Source organism: Mesocricetus auratus, unplaced genomic scaffold, assembly GCF_017639785.1.
Source record: "Mesocricetus auratus isolate SY011 unplaced genomic scaffold, BCM_Maur_2.0 Super-Scaffold_100676, whole genome shotgun sequence".
Classification (NCBI taxonomy): Eukaryota; Metazoa; Chordata; class Mammalia; order Rodentia; family Cricetidae; genus Mesocricetus; species Mesocricetus auratus.
The window spans coordinates 178,737,255-178,754,544 of NW_024429266.1; the positions used below are offsets into that span (position 1 = coordinate 178,737,255).

At 43.4% G+C, this 17,290-nt stretch overlaps 1 protein-coding gene across 37 annotated transcripts in view; it reads right to left on the reverse strand.

Annotated features, from left to right (window-relative positions):
* The window catches only part of Cacna1c (calcium voltage-gated channel subunit alpha1 C), a 551,969-nt gene that overhangs the window by 70,987 nt on the left and 463,692 nt on the right, over positions 1-17,290 (reverse strand). For all 37 annotated transcript variants that reach the window (XM_013110334.3, XM_040739165.1, XM_040739170.1 and 34 more), the window contains 6 exons: positions 16,749-16,855; positions 14,018-14,105; positions 4,252-4,359; positions 2,743-2,795; positions 2,330-2,476; positions 602-803 (listed from right to left, as the gene is read on the reverse strand). In XM_013110334.3, the coding sequence (XP_012965788.1) occupies positions 602-803; positions 2,330-2,476; positions 2,743-2,795; positions 4,252-4,359; positions 14,018-14,105; positions 16,749-16,855 (705 nt within the window). The remainder of the gene's footprint in view (positions 1-601; positions 804-2,329; positions 2,477-2,742; positions 2,796-4,251; positions 4,360-14,017; positions 14,106-16,748; positions 16,856-17,290) is intronic.

Here is a 17,290-nt window from a genome sequence, read left to right on the forward strand (position 1 = left end):
GTGCAAAGGGAGCTGAGTTTCTACACCTATGTCCATCACTAACAGTGCATTACTCACCACGGGAGTGGCTACCAGAACATACTGTAGACCTTGGTGTCACCATGTCACTCCCCATTAAGACTCTCTTCTCTCAATACCTACTCAGACCTCTGTTTCATCTACGAGTTTTCCTGTTCTCTTGGCCATCCCAAGCTCTCTCTTTTCTACATTGTTCTAGTTTCTCTCTCCTTTGTCAATGGTCCCAACACACCTGGACATAGAATAACTTCCCGATTTTTGGATATGACATAAATTTCTTTTTTCCACGTTGCCTGACACAAAGTACGGTTAAGCAGAAGCTTAACAATGCTGATTAAGAACATTTTCCATATCTGGGATTCATGAGGATTTAATATCTGTCATGTCTGAGGAATGTTGGTTCTACATTTCTGCCCCAGAAATCTGTAACAAAAACCCTGTTCTGTTGGATGACAGGACAGAGGACCTTGGTATCCACATGTATCTCTCCAAATATCCTAGCTTTCTTCTGAGTGGGTCTTGGACAGCCACTTTTGCCCTTTGTTATGTGGGCCCTTTCCCTCCTCTCCCTCCCGAAAGCTACCTGGTTCTTGTCCAGCTCACAATTCTTGTACTCTTGCTCCCCCTGCTCCTGGAAGGTGACAATGACGAAACCCACGAAGATGTTCATCATGAAGAAGGCAATGATGATGATGTAGATGATGAAGAAGATGGAGATCTCCACACGGTAGTTGTAGATGGGGCCCTTGTCTTCTGTGTGGGAGTCGATGGAGCGGTACAGCAGCCTACAGGAGGAGATAGGCTCACAGAGTGAACTGGAGAAGCAGTGTCACCTCCATGAGATGATGGCACCACTGCTCCCAGGGATCCCTGCAATCAAAGGAAACAGCTCCAGGCTGGGGCCAGAGGGACTGGGCTCAAGTCCCATCCAGGCAAACACCAATGAATCTCTTTGGCACTGAGTCCACAACTGTCAAGTGGAAATGGTAATTCCCTACTCTCCTATCTTACACAGCAGCTGATATAATATACACACAGTGTTTTGAAACTGTCAAGAGCCGTTGATCTGCAACATTCACCACTGACATCAATTTCAAACACAGAAATATTGGTAAATATTGAAACAGCTTTGTGAACTGGCATGGACCAAAGGAGGTGAGGCCAAACAAAAAGTAAATCTGAGAGAAAAAACATTCATTTAGATAAAGTAATTCTAGATTCTAGATTATTCACATCACCTACAGTGGTTTATATTACACTCATGCATATACATAAGTGTGCCATTCATTCCAGTCTGGACTATGGTACCAACTGAGTTTGTTCTTCATGGACCAGGATGATTTTTTCCTCTTCTCTTATAATTTCCCCAGCATATGGCTATTCTCTTATATATATTCTCTTCTTTATATCACTTATAGATTGCCATATAATAATGGCAAATCCTATCTATGCACCATTGGATGCAGAAATAGATGTTTAAACCAAGACACAAAGAACACTAGATGGACCAGCCTGCTACCAGCAACACTGTGTAAAGGCCAATGTGCTGGTCTAGCAGGGAAAATATCACATCAGCAGAGGGACTGGGCCTCTGGCTTTTGTCTCTATTACTCGACAGTGCCAATTTAGACAAGGCTTTCTCCAAGGAGACTGGCACAGGGTCTAACCAGACAGACCTCTTGGCTACCTTCACCCATGGCAGCTGCATGTGGGGATGGTACACTGGAACTCCATGGTGATCAAAGGTTTACATTGAAGAAATTTTCTCTGTATTTGACTCTGAAATGCCATAAAGAAAAATCCAGGGATTTCCAATTTTGTGACTCACACTGAGCTTGGGAAAAGGGGTTAAAAAGTATCTGTTTTTGGTTGGGGTTTCTAAAATGCTGCAGGTGTACTGAGTGGAACAGTACTTATATGGCATGCACAAGGCCCTCAGTGAAATCCTCAGCATCTTCCATCCCCAATAATAACTCTTATAAGAGTTTGTTTTTGTTTTTGAAACAGGGTCTCGCTATGTAGTTTTGGCTGGTCTAGAACTCACTACATAGACTTAGGCTAGCCTCAAACTCACAAGATATGCCCTTCTCTGGCTCCCCATTTCTGGGATTGAAGGTGTCCAGCTAAAAGTCTGTGTTCCTGTAGTGATCAAGTTCTACAGAAGTTCTAGAAACAATTGCACTGCTCGGGGACAACACAAGTCTGACTTCTGGGGAGAATTCAGAGAATGTATAAGACCTTAGATAATAATTGGACAGCCAGTATCTCAACTCTGTTTGTCAGGGTTGTGAGCCTTGATATTCATACTCACTCTGGCCACCCCTCAAAGGTGGAGACGGTGAAGAGGGCCATCATGGCTGCCAGAACATTATCAAAGTCAAACTTGCTGTTCTCCCAGCTTCGAGGTTGGATTATGGGGTGGTCAACCTCTCCATCTTTGTATGTGATATAGTTACCCCTGAGAAAGGAAGAGAAAGGTAATCACAGGATGTCCCTTATCTCTACCATCAATGACTCCTGGCATGCTGGGTAGGATACAACCACAGTATCCCAGCCATCAGAGGAATCAGTGGTTTGAACTCTGAGGGATAAAACCCATGTTACAAAAATGAGGCCAGGTACAGAGATGGGTGAGAGGACACACTTCACTTCTTTCTAACCAAGCCACCAACCTCCCCTGAGTTAACCAGCCCTGGCCCTGGGAGCCTGCGAGCTTAAACTCACTTGCATTCTGCCTCCGTCTGTTTGGAACTATCCGAGCAGGTGTATAGCTTTCCCTAGAAGAGAAGAAGGAAGTGATTAGAGATGTCCCTCAAGGGATGGATCTGTCGGAAGAGGATTAATGATTATGTCTGGAGCATAGTCCTGAGTTTGAGCCTGGATATAACAGGTGAAAGATGAACAGAGTCCAGACGCAGAGGGCATGACTCACATTCCGAGCTGAGAGTGCACTCACGTTTAAAAGCAGCTAGTGCATACCAGTTGCAGATGACAATGTTTATTTTTGACTTCTTATAGTTTGCAATTCTTTTTTTTTTTTTTTTTTTTTTTTTTGGTTTTTCGAGACAGGGTTTCTCTGTATTGTTTTGGAGGCTGTCCTAGAACTAGCTCTTGTAGACCAGGCTGGCCTCGAACTCACCCTGAACTCTTGGGGAAGGGTCTAGGCCCTGCCCTATATGAAATGACAGACTATGGACACCCCCATGGAGGGCCTCACCCTCCCTGGGGGAATGAGGGGATAATGGGGGGGGGATGGGAGGAGGGCACGGGAGGAGGGGAGGGAAAAGGAGAGGGACCTGGAACTGACTTGTGAAGCAACCTTGTTTCTTATCTAAATTTTAAAAAAAGAATAAAAAAATCATAAAAAAATAAAAGCAGCTAGTGTCAGTCTTTGAAGGCTCTGCTCTCTAGAAAGAAGGGCATCTGGGCATGGCGGGAGTTTATGGGCAGAAGCCAGTGGAAGTTTATACAGCAGGGGGTGGGAGGGTGAGGGACAGAGAAAGAGTGCTTCCTGTGAGAGATGAACAGAACTAAAGAGATGGAAACAGAAAAGAAGAAACCAGCTAGGCTTCTGGCCTCAGGCTGGGTGGTGTAGCGTGGGCATGGTGCTGTTACTAGTAAGTAACTGCTGTGAGCCTTAAGCCAAGGACTTACAGATAGGTACCAGAGGGTAAGAGTCGTCTGGGAAGAAGGGCAACTAATTGAAAGGTGACACAGAGGCCTTTAGCTGGGAGAGGCAGAGTCAGCTTTCCTCTACTCTTTAGCTCAGGAAAGCTCAAGTCAGTTGTGGTCTGAGGTCACACTGCCTCAGGTCTGATAGGCTGTGGTCAGATGTCACACTGCCTCAGGTCTGATAGGCTGTGGTCTGAGGTCACACTGCCTCAGGTCTGATAGGCTGTGGTCAGAGGTCACACTGCCTCAGGTCTGATAGGCTGTGGTCTGAGGTCACACTGCCTCAGGTCTGATAGGCTGTGGTCAGAGGTCACACTGCCTCAGGTCTGATAGGCTGTGATCTGAGGTCACACTGCCTCAGGTCTGATAGGCTATGGTCTGAGGTCACACTGCCTCAGGTCTGATAGGCTGTGGTCTGAGGTCATACTGCCTCAGGTCTGATAGGCTGTGGTCAGAGGTCACACTGTTCTGTACACCTGACCTAGACTGCTGTCCCCCCTTGGATCGGTTGGCTTCCTTCCCTGGGAATGCTGATAAGAGGGGAAGGAGGCAGGACTTTACCTTGAAGAGCTGGACCCCAATGCAGGCGAACATGAACTGCAGCAGGGTGGTGACAATTACAATGTTCCCTATGGTCCGGATGGCCACAAACACACACTGAACCACGTGCTGCAATGGGAAGAAGGCATGGGAAGGGGATAGAGTTTCAGTCTAAGCAGCCTTGAGCCGGTCCCTGGATCCCTGCACACAAGCAGGGCGGCCAGATCCTGTGCAGGCTCCCAGCGGCCAGCTGACTTTACAGAGTCGTGTTGCTGGAACTCAGAATACAAAGGGCTCCTTGGACTCTGTGATGACAGAGATACAAGCCCTTTCAAACTCCTGTCTGAGTGGTGGAAAGACCAAGCAATGCTACCTCAAAAAATGGCTTCTCCCTTGCCTTAACCCCACCTTTGAATCAATTCGATTGCCCTGAAGACTACTCCTTAGAGCTAGCCCTAAAACTGCCCTGCAGATGCCTTTTTTGTTTGTTTGTTTTTTGTTTTTATGAGACAGGGTTTCTCTGTATTGTTTTGGAGGCTGTTGGTCCAGCCCAGCATCGAACTCACAGAGATCCTGCAGATGCCTTTTAGGAACCAGTTACTAACTACCTACACAAATCCTAGTCCTGGACCAGGGGGGCCAACACCTTCGTTAGTGTTTTGGCCTTTCTCTGTCTACAGAGAATGAATACAATTCTTTGCTTATTCTGTCTTGGTGGAAATCTTGGCACTGTGATCTCGGCTGTGATTTCCACCTAACACTGCAGTGGCCTACACAGGAGACCCCTTTTTGCTTTCCTGGTTCCCTTTTCACTCTGGAGTCTATAGTAATTAACTGATTCCATGGACAACTGAAGATCTCTGGCTGGGCCTAATCTTCAGTGATATCCAAAGGCCTCCTGGGTGGGTGACACTGGATGGCCAGCGTCAGGCCTTTTGGCTCCTTGTGGAAGGCCTTATTTCACATTTGCAGCTGACGGATCCTAACCAATGCTATTCTTCAGTGGATCACTAAGGCAGTAAGGAAAAGGACAGTCTACTATAGCCTATACGGGTGAGGAGCTGCTTCTTCCTTCTAGGAATCTCCTGGGACTCCCCTTTTCTTATCCGCCCCACTGCTCTTTCTCTATACTTTGAATGCTACCAGACCTCAACTGACCTCCCAGCTGCTGCTGGTCATCCTTCAGAAATGCTGTAAGTTAAAAAGGGGACTATTAGGAGAAGACTCTGTCTCTGTTGGTGGGAGAGAAAAGGCTTCACTGCTTCAAATGGGAAGCTCCATTTCATCTCTCACTGGTGTGCCCTAGTACAAGGTCTACTCATTTCTTCAGCTTGCCAGAGACAGCTCTGAGAGTCTCTTCAGGAAAGACTCTGATGGAGTAGGGATACCTCTCCTTTTACCAGCCAGGGTTTACTCCTTGTGGTATTGGGGAAAGTGTCCCCTTCATGTGCCTTATCCTGCCCCTTTCATTCCTCACAACCATTTTTCTCTTTCCTTTATGTGATGGTTAATGTTAATTATCACTTCACAGGATCTGGAATCACCTAGGAGACATCTTCCGGGCACACTTATGAGGGATTATTTAGCTTCTGGTCATGCCTGTGAGAGGTTATGCTGATTAGGTTAATTGAGGTGGGACACCCTACCCTAAAATTTGGGCAGCAACATTCCCCGGGCTTGCATAGAAAGGGGAAAGCTAGCTGAGCACAAGCATTCTTCACTCTGATTTCTAATGTCATGTGACCAGCAGCTTCAAGCTCTTGCTGTCAGTAGAGAACCTGTTCACAGTTCAATACTGTACCCTTGAACTGTAAACTGAGGTAAGTCATTTATCCCTTGATCTACTTTAGCCAGAGGACTTATTTTATCACAGTAATAGGAAAAGAAGCTAAGGCAACATAGGTGTTACCATGGGAAATGCTCAACTGATCCCCTTAAATACTCCCCTTTGTCTTGTCTACTCTTCTTCATAGTACAAGGACACGGAACATGTGGCTAAAATGTTGGTATTTGTGCCTGTGGTTTTCCTTCCTGGCCTGATCTGAGAGACGTACAGGATGACAGACTTTAAAGTTTCCCCAGGATGAAGAATTTTCCTCCTCCTAATAGCTGGTAAATCCTGATTTTCTGACCACTCCTGGGACCGTTACATCCACTCTAGGATCAAAATTTCTGTCCACTTAATGGCACATTATGGCTTCTCTATACTTGCAACCACTGGTCATGCCTGCAGCCTCACCTCCTGCTCTGGTTTCCTCCTGTGAACTTTCATTCTCCCATCCATCTTCCTTTCCCCCTGATCTGAAGCAGAATTCTTTCTCAATGCTCAGACTCACTGCCCAGATGAATCCTCTTACATATTGCTTGGGAACTTCATATAGAAAAATTCAATAAACAACATTATCCCCTTTCATCTGAACATCTCCTATGAGCACGAACTGGCTTATCACATTTACCTAAGTAATACAGACCTTACTGTCTTTTACCATCACTGGGCCCTTCTCAATATTTAAGTGAAGTTCTATATCTTTGAGATATAAATTTCTTATCTGGTTTCTACTAAAAAGCACACCTGACTGTGTTGTATTTGTTTATGGTAATTATTTTCGTGCAATTGCCTTTATATGTCACTTTGTGTCTCAAGAAAATGAAACAACAACAAAATCTGTGGCTACTTCATTTATATAGCTCTCAAGAAGTTAGAAAGTGCTATTCTTGGTATATGCTTAGTTTTAAGTCATATATATGTATATAAATGTAAATAGTTAAAAATTATTTTTAACTGCTGCTGACACTTGAAAAAATATTTCAAGGCCCTTATCCAGCCAAGCCCAGGTATGAGACAACACTAAAACTATGAAGACCAAAGTAAAGCAAAACAAAACTGTCATTTAAAAAACTGATTAACCTACTTAAAGGTAGACAATGGCATCTTAAGATTTACAGATGATCCTAATATGTTCCATTACAACACAAATATATTTTTTCTTTTGCAGTAAATTTAGAGCAATAACTTACTGTGCCTTCTGGTTTAAAGAAGGAGAAAATACAAAAAAGGAGAAAATGCTTTAAATAAAATACTTGTTAAATGATTAAAACTTTACTATAAAGGTAAACAAATGTTCCAAAAGTAAAAGTGAGAAAAAGGATGGAGACACAATGCCTCTCTGTGATGCTGCCTTCCAGTTGCCATGCAGACCTAAATGACAAGCCAATGGTTTTTAGACAGACAACAAATTCTAAATGCTTATTATAAGAGGGCTTAAATCTTTAACAAATAATTTAAGTTTGTTGAGGAAAATATTTCCAGAACTGTTCACATGTTATGTTTCAACTTCCTGTGTTTTCCTTTAAATTTTATATGAATTGAGGCATATTCAAGTACATTGGCAGAAACACCAAGTAGGTGGGTTATAGCAAAGTGGGAAAATCTCTGTCATAGGCCTTTAATGTCACCTGATAGCATTCTTAGCCATGGGTTGGCGAAAGTTTGGGATCTGTTGTTGTTTGCCAAAGGGATTTACCTAATAATCAGGGGATGTTAGATTACACACACTGACATGAAGAGACTAGCAGTGTTCCTGTCTCTGTAGAGGACAAAGGTGAAGGATTGTTTTGTTTTTGGCTGGCTGATTCCAGTGACATTTATATCATTATTTGCACCAGTGAGCTAATCCTGACAAGACAGTAGTTATTTTATCTCATAGGGGTCACCTCTTGGAAAGATCAGTGATGTCTTCTCTCCTTTGGTAGCATGTATGGAACTTTCCAGAACCATGAAAGCTAGCCAGTAGGGACAAAGCTTCCAGGTCAGTTTGATTTCTCCATGTCCTATGACTCAAGTATGTGGTACCTTCAATAGCAGGGTCTGACCATCGGGTTCTGGAGGGTAACTAAGAATAATGGCAATAGCTTATACTGTTTGGGGGTTTATGGGACCCCACTGGCCAACAAGTCCAAAAGAAGTAACCTATTCATGATACTAGATTCTTTATTTGCTGTCTTGCGGTGTCTAGTAGGAGCATTGTTCTTGCCCCTGTTATAGGGAAACTCCATTTAAACTGTTCCCGCACATGTATATTATGTATTTAAGAATCTTCTACAGCAATGAGCTTCCACGTGACTTTTTCAAAAGTCCTTTAGTGTTAATTCTCCCTTCCCCATAATCCCCCCTCAGCTCTACAAATGCCCCTACACCATTTAATTACTCCTGTTCCCATAACACATACTTTCCAAAGCTCAGGAATGAACCTAGAAGAGGGGCAGAAAAATTCAAGAGTGAGAGGTAGTGGAAGACTGCAATGAAACTGTTTTATGGACACAACAGGACAGTTGCACACAATAACTTACAGCAGTTGTGACAACATGCCCAAGACCTGCAAAAGTTCAAGCCAGAGAAACTCCAGCATGGAGAAAAGAGCATGGCACAAGCTCCTACCTCTAGCTGAGGAACTATTGGCAATTGGTAGCTGATTGCCAAAGGAGAGTCCATTTTCTTTAAGGGTATGATTCCTCTAAATCAACCATGATCCAGGGGAAGGCCTCACACCCAATAATATTTGGGCAGCACAAATTAGACTCAATGGGTTCAAAAAGAGGACATGGAGTTGGTTGGGCAGGGAGTTTGGGGTGGATCTAGGAGAAATAAGGGGAGTAAGGATGACTAGGATCAAAATATATTGCATAAGATTCTCAAAGATTTAATAAAAATATTATTAAAATATTTTCAAAAAAAGTGGTAAAGCTTAAAACTTAAAAAAAGAGATGACACTGGTATGACTAAATAGGCCATAATGAAAGGTTATTAAAAATTCTTAAGGTCAAAATTCAATACCCTGAGATAAAATTGATGGCTGAGTAGAATTAAAGAAAAGGCCCAGAGAACAAAGCTATTCTATTTTATCATTTTACAAAGTAAACTTTAAACTTAGTGATTAAAACTTAGTAATTATATTTCATACCAATGTTAAAATACTAGGACTGTGTGTTTAGCAATGGGATAAAGCCTTATTTAGTGGGATGGTCACTACCTCCATAGTAGGAGAAATTCTATTAAAAAGAATTACTTGCAAAATTACTGGGGGACATGCCTGTTAAATCACGTAATAATTACAAAACTTATTTTAGTAGATAATATTGAAATCTATTTTAAAAGTTTGATCTATTGTACAAAATTCCATCCCCCTGCCTGTGATCTTCAGTTTTCTAGCTTGGTAGGTAAGTAAGTTTTTAAGCTGTTAAAAACTAAAGCTTTTGCTTCTTTAGCCTATGGCATTCTTGTTGGCTCTTTGAAATCTAAGATACACTTACCTTCTTGGAAACTTTTATTATCTCTTTATAAAATAATTATTGGGTTCCCATTAAGATTAAGTTAATCAATGTACTATTTTGTACTGTTTTTTTTTCTTTCAAGTTTGACCCAAGCGAGACTTACCTGGAAAGGGAACCCTCAACTGAGACTGTTTATGTGGGATTAATGATTAATGTGGGAAGGCCCAGCCCACTGGGGGCAGTGATACCTGCAGACAGCCCTGAGTTGTATAAGAAAGCAGGCTGAGCAAGTCATGGAGAGCAAGCCAGTAAGCAGCACTCCTCCATGGCCTCTGCTTCAGTTCCTGCTTTCTGGTTCCTGCCCTGACTTCCCTTTATTAATGCACCATAAATATAAGTTGAAATAAACCCAAATTGGTTATAGAGATTTTGACAGTTAATCTTGGTTGTCAACTTGACTATATCTGGAATCAATTGGGACCCAAGTAAACCTGAGTATGCCTATGAAGGATTTGCTACATTGGATCACTTGAGGTGGGAAGGTCTCCCTAAATCTGGGCCACACCTTCTGGTGGCAGTCTATATAAAGGACAAAGAAAGGAAGTTTTTGCTCTTTGCCTGCTTGCACTCTCTTTCACTGGCAAGTGCATCTATCCTGTTGCTGAGGCATTCCTTGGCTCATGACAGAACCTACTTCTTTGGGATTCCAATGTAAAATGAAGAGCAGAAGCTCTCTAGAACTTCCTTGGGACTCCATCATGAGACTGGGACTGCTGAGACATTTAGTCTCCTGGACTGAACAACTACAGAATCCTTGGCCTTTACATTGTAAGACAGCTATTGTTGAACTGCTTGGACGGCAGCCCCTAAGCCACTCTAGTAAATTCCATGTATATAATTCTACCATTCCTGTTCCTTTAGAGAACCTTGGCTAACACAGTCATAGTGTTTATCACAGCAATAGAAATCTATGTAGGACAAAATTTTTTTTATCAGGTTCACGGGCTATTGTTGTGACAACCTGACCATGTTGTTTTTGTGAGTATTGTAGAAGGACTTTGAAACTTTGGACTGGAAAAACCAGTTAGTGCTTATAGTTTTACTGGGATGTTATAGGAGCATGGGTGGCAGCAATGCTGAAAAGGAAGTAGATGATGGAAAGGCCTGGCTTATGATGTTTCAAAGAGAAGCAAAGACTATCATGGATGTTTGAGTGACACTTTGAATCAAGAATCTGTGGTTCTGGTCAACTGGAATAATCATCTGTGAATAACAAAAGACCAGCACCATTAAAGTGAAACCTTTGTTTTGATGGGACAATTGATGCTGGTTATCTGGAGCTGAGAAACTGGGATGATTAAGAAGAGACTGGCATCATGGAGGTGAATCTTCTGGGAGTATTTTCTCAGGGTCAGCAGTTAGAAGCTATGGTCCAGAGAGGGCCAAGGCTGCATCTCAGGTTGGCAGCTGAAGGTAGTACTGGTTTTGAAGGCATAAAGGGGTCATGGAAAGTAGCAGAGGCTTGGCACTGGGTAGAAGGGCTGGAGTTCCTGAAGATAGGTCTGGGGAGCCATTGGTGAAGGTGTAGCTTTAGTTGCAGTGGAAACCCCAGAATACTGGAAATAGCAATACCATGGGGTGACTGCCGAGGACCAGTCTAAACCTATGAGGAGAGCTGGAGAAGGGAAGCTGTCTAGGCTCTCTGGAGCTCAGAAGATCATGAGTGAGGCCCACATTCAAACAATGAACTCTTAAACTGCTTACTTTTGGTTTTGCTTTTATTTGATTGTGGCTATGCCCAGGTTCTTCCCTCTTGGAATATGAAAGTATTTATCTTAGTTTGAATTTTATGGGAGTGCATAGTTAAAAGATGGAACTTTTAAAGAAACACAGGATTTTAAGAAAGACTTTGGATTTTAAATATTATGGGACAGCTAAAGTTATACTAAGTTTTACAGTATGATATTAATATTAACACGACATCTTGGAGATGAACGAGAAAGGAAACTTCATGGTTTAATAGCATTATGCTTGTGTTTCAAATAGCAAGGGGCCAGGTGTCCTGGGGGTAGGGACTTGTCAACTTGACACAAGCTAGAGTTATCTGGGAAGATGAAGTTCAATTGAGACAATGCTTCCATCTTATTTCTGTATGCAAGTCTATGGGACATTTTCTTGATTAATGACTGATGTAGGATGGCCCAGCCCACTGGGAGTGGTGCCACCTATGACAGGCATCTCAGCTGCATAAGAAAGCAGCTTGGGCAAACCACGGAGAGCAAGCCAGTAGGCAGCACTCCTCCATGGTTTCTGCTTCAGTTCCTGCCCTGAGTTCCTGCTCTGACTTCTCTTCATGATGGGCAACAACTGGAGGCTGAAATAAACTCTTTCTTCCTCAGGTTGCCTTTGGTCATGGTGTTCATCACAGCAAAGGAAACCCAAGTAAGATTCATCTTTGTTAAAGAGAGACATACTGCAAAGAAAAAGAAATTATAAAGTTCATAGACAAACAGATGGATCTGGAAAGCAATATATTAAATGAGGTAACACCAACTCAGAAAGACAAAAATTGTATGTTTTCTCTCATATGTTGGTTGTTAGCTTCAAATATTGTGTTTTGTGTATTTATCCTGGAGTACATATGGAAGTCTGGGAACTAGCAACGGGCTAGTGAATGGGGAATACACTTATAAAGAGGGGATAGCCTATAGAATTAAAGTAGAGAAGGGAAATACTGGGCACAGAAGAGTTTAAGCAGGTATTGCAGCAACAGGGCTGAAGAAACAAGGCCTGGGAGACAGGGTTAAGCAAAATGAAGTGTGCATGAAGAAGCTACATGGGAACTATGACCTTGAAACCAAAGCATACATTCTAATAAAATGGGAAAGTAGCACACATGTGAAAGAATGGGGCCATGGATCCTGAGAGCTAAAGGTTTACATGGGGATGGGAGCAAGGAGGTTGGGAAAATAAGAGGTAGTGTGTGGGTTAACCAAAATTAAGGATACATGAAGAAGTCTTATGAAATTCCACCAGTTTTATCAAAAGAGTTAAGAATTTCAGCACGGAGGGGGAGGGGCTCCTAATACATGACCCTAGCTGAGGAGCTAAGGGCACTTGGTGATTGCTGAGGGATGGGATGGAGAGTCATTTTTCTTTGAAGGGTGGAGAGTGGCTATTGGTTGATTGCCAATGCCCTAGCAGATGCCCCTCCCCCACATGCACACATGAGGAGCACTAATTGGACTTGATTTGTTATTTAAGAAGACAAGAAGTTGGAAGGGACATGAGAGATGTTGGTAGGGAGTAGTGGGTGGGGAGAGGCAATGTAATTTTCAAAAGAGAACAACTGGTACCACATGAAAACACAGTCTTTGGTCTTTGTAGATGAGTGGATAATGAAATGTGTTATATATATACACTGGAATTTTTTTCTTCATAAAGAAAAGTTAATGAAATTTGTAAGAAAATGAATGGAACTGGAGAACACTGTATTATGTAAGGTAAAACAGGCACAGAAAGACAATAACTGCAAGTTCTTTCATTCGGGCCCTGGCTTCTAGTTAAGTGTGTGTATTTGGGTGGAAGCAAATGTGGGTAATCTCCGGGAAATAAGAAAGGGGACAATGAGATGGGACAAAAGAGCTTCAAGGAAAGGGGATAGTAGAACATGTGAGGTACGAAGGGTGTGATGGGGAGAAGTGAGGAGCAGGGAGATAACCAATTAGAGTGAAGTATGAAAATTCCATAAGGAGAAAACCTGTTATGCTGTGAGCCAATCAGAATAATAAATGAATAAGTAATTAAACAACAACAAAAACACAGTATTTGGAGCAGCGGGTTATGATTACTCATAGTTGGCTCTAAAATAAACAAATTTTCATTCTCTTTAAGGGAAAATCTGTGGTTTTGTTTATTTGTTGCCTTGACAGGGGTTTGGAAGACCAATTGGTATGACAGTTAACTCAAAACGGCTTCTCCCTTGTCTTAGTCCTACCTACCTGAATGTTATCTAAGCGGAAGAGTACTGTGTGTGCTTTGTGAGTTGAGCCAGGTAAGGAACAAATGAGGGAATTTCAGTGGCTGTGGAGGCCACTTCCTGGAGCCAGTTCTGTAACTGCCCTGTAGATTCCTTCTAGGAAGCATCTAGGAAGAACTATTCAATACTACATGAATGCTAGATCCTGACAAGGGAGGGCCACCAACTTCCTAGGGTCTTGGCCACTCTCTGTACCAAGTCAGTAAACTTCTTTGCCTATGCTATTTTGTTGCAAATCAGGACCCCAGCCTCAGTGTCTGCCTTGCCAAGAATCAGGTACACAGAGACTGACACATCACCTGAGGAATCTGTGGGGGAGGGTGACCCTTTGAAACATTTTGCTTACGAGAGACTCTACCACGGTTGACACTTATCTACCCATCCTGTAGCCTGTCTGTCATCCCAGCTTCCTCCTGCCAGAGGGATAGCTAATGCTTACTGCTTTGATGGCTGCCCTCCCAGACCCTCTTACTTTACCTTTAGCCCCTTGGCCCTGTTGATGGCCCTCAGGGGCCTGAGGACCCGCAGCACCCGTAAAATCTTCACAACATTGATTGCGCTGGACCTGGGAGAGAAGCAGTGCGGGTGGTCAGTTCCAATGCAGCAGAGAATGGCATGTGCAGACGCTGTTCTGACTGACAGGTCTTGGATGATGGATGGATGGACTGATAGGTAGATGATGTAGACTCTGTTTTGGGGACTGAGAACTTGTATCACTCACTGCTAAGAACCTGGGACTTCCTGATAGTAAAGAGCAGTGGGGAACACAGCTCAGGGTGAAGGCTTGCATGGCATGCTTGGGGCCTTCTTTCAATCTCCAGCCTTGGTGTAGGGAGGGTTGGGGCACAAACCCCAAGTCATTAGCAATATAATATGCGACTTAAGCGGTATCTACAGTGTCAAAAAATGGCAGTGAAAGCAAGCCAGATCTGCATTAGTCCCCATTGCTGTGACCTGCCAGTTGAATCTCTCTGAACACATTTCTTAATTTTTGGTGCCTTGTTTTTTCATCTGGAAAATGGGGTAGTTATTAGCTCCAAGGATTGTTTCAGAGATTGAAGGAGAATTTGTGGACATTAGGTAGTAGGGACTTAGTACATATTACAAATCTAGCAAGCAAATGGCAGTTTTTATTCTCTTGCCTGCTGAACGCATCACTACACTACATACCAAATGTATGGTGAAACTTCAGGCCTTGTGGTTGGAGGTGGTAGGCATGGGGAAGAAATTCTGGAACATTTCCAAACACAATGCCTGGGTCACTGCCCACTACAGTATACAAATTCCACCATGGTTCATGACATGCTCAGACTTCCATGAGGTAACGGTGTGCCAGTAAAAATGTTCAAAGAAAAAGCGATGTCCCAAGAAACATGGAATGTCAAGGTCATGCCAGCATATCTTGGTGCCTTGGGCTATGGGTACTTCCTGGTGGAGAGTGGTGACAGGTACCCCCATAAGCCCTTCATCGAGATAGCTAGATGGTTTCCATTTGTCATTAATGACACTCAATGGTTTAGCAGCCTCTGAAGTGACCTCTGACCCGAGGCACTGTCTAATTAAGGCATATGCTTCAGCATGTGACAAGAGGACTCAAACTTAGGAGAAACAAAAAGAAGGGGTTTGATGTGTCAGCAAGTGCTAACTTTATTCTTCCCATGCCAAGAGGGAACTAATACAAAAATCCAATTTCTCTGCTTCACAGATCTTTATTTCAAAAGACGAAGGACATTCCTCTCCGTCACTGTTCCCATAGCATCTCTGGGAGGCAGGCAGTTTGCACTGCATCACAATGGAAAGAATTTAAAGGACAGATTAAAAAACAAAACAAAAATGAAAACAACCAACAGGAATTGTTGGTTCAAAGTGAACCAGTGACTGTAGTAGTGCTGAGGTGGGAATCTAGATATCTAGGCTCTCAAAGAGAAATTTTAGGTAACATATTTGATGACCAAAGAAAAGGTCTCACTTCCATGATCACCATTCACCATAGAGGCTAACCATGAGCCAACTTTGGGAAGGGAGACCCAAAAGATGCCTGAGATACAAGTCTTGGTCACTGGTATAAACTTGGCTAAGTTTCATAATGTACTGAACACCAAATTTTACAGTAGCGTTTCCTTGCCTACCTTATAGGTGTGTGTGTGTGTGTGTGTGTGTGTGTGTGTGTGTGATGGAAGGACAGATATGTGAAAATGTTTTAAAATTCAAAGTGTAGGATTAATAAGCACAGCTGTTAAAATAGGTAGAAACTCAGAATCAAGTTTCTTTCAATCCTGAGCAAGGTTTAAACTTGACCTTAGAGGGAACCAGGCTACAGAGTTTTATAACTCATACATGGTCCCGTGTATCTGAACCTTCAGGAGTGGGACCCAGGAAAAAGGCATTTTTTAAAAACTTAACCCAGAAGGCTTCGTCTGTGGAGCTAAGATTAAGAAGGATCAGTGCTCCCCACCCTCCTCCTTCCCAATCTCTCTCTTCCCCCTTCTTTTTCTGTAGAAGAAGTGCATAATACTCCCCTCTGTGTGTATATGTGCACGCATACACACACACACACACACACACACACTCAGAACTTTGATTGAGGATAGAAGTGGGGATCAGGGAAAGAGTGTGAGCTGGGTCAGCGTAGGTCACAGCAATGGTAGGTTTGGGCAGCTCTAGGACAGCCCCAGGCCTTAAGCACAGAGAAAGAGACTCAGGCAGAAAAAGGTACCGCAGATGTCTGTTTGCTTATCATGGGGCCTGAGCCTGCCATGACAAAAGTCTAGACATTTAAACAAATTCTTGTGGATAAATATACCCCAAGTATCAGACCATGGAAGACAAAGATATATGAAATTAAGTAGGACTTGGTGGTGTAGGCCTATAATCTTCACTACTCAGGGGGCTAGAGCAAGCCTGGGGAACAAATAAAAAGTAAAAAGAGTGGTGGCTGTTGCTTAGTGGTAGAGTACTTGTCTACAAGTTAGGCCCTGTGTTCAATCCCAAGTACCATGAAGAAGGGAGGTGGAAGATGAGGAAGAGGAGGAGGAGGGGGAGGAGGAAGAGGAAGAATCAAGGCAAACATTGTGTGCTACTTTTGGTCCCATCCACTCCAATCATAGTCACGCTGTGTGAGTCCAGTCAGAAGGCTCCCCAGGGCTTGGCTGACTTCTTTGACACCCACTCCTAGCTGCCTGTCCCCATCTTGGGTTGAGAGACTCACTGGATGCCAAAGGAGATGAGGGACACGCTAACCACCAGCAGGTCCAAGATATTGAAGTAGCTTCTGCAGAAAGAGCCCTTGTGCAGGAAAGCCCCGTAAGCCGTCATCTGCAGGGAGGGAGAGAAGGCGAGTGAGTGACCTGCCCAGGCTTCAGAGGCAGCATTTAGACTCCAGGCTTCCTGTCTATGCCATCAGCATCCCTGGGGAAGAGCCCAAGTACTGCACAGGGACAGCAGGAAGAATCAAAGGTGACACAGTGCCAAGAAACTCCTCTGCCCTTCATTCCACCACTAAAGAACTTCCCCAGCTTCGGACATGAAGTAGTTACAAGTGTCCGGTTTTTCAGCCCAAGGCCCTTTCAGATCGGCACCACAACACTTCTCTAACATTCCACTGTCCTTCATCCCCAGGCCAACATGGCTGCACCCTGCAGGGCCCTTTGCTGCTTCTGCATAGGTCATGTTACCACTGTGTGCACGTCTCCTAACTTCCTTTCCATACCTCACTCTCAGGGCCAGCTGAGACACTAGGCATCAATGGAA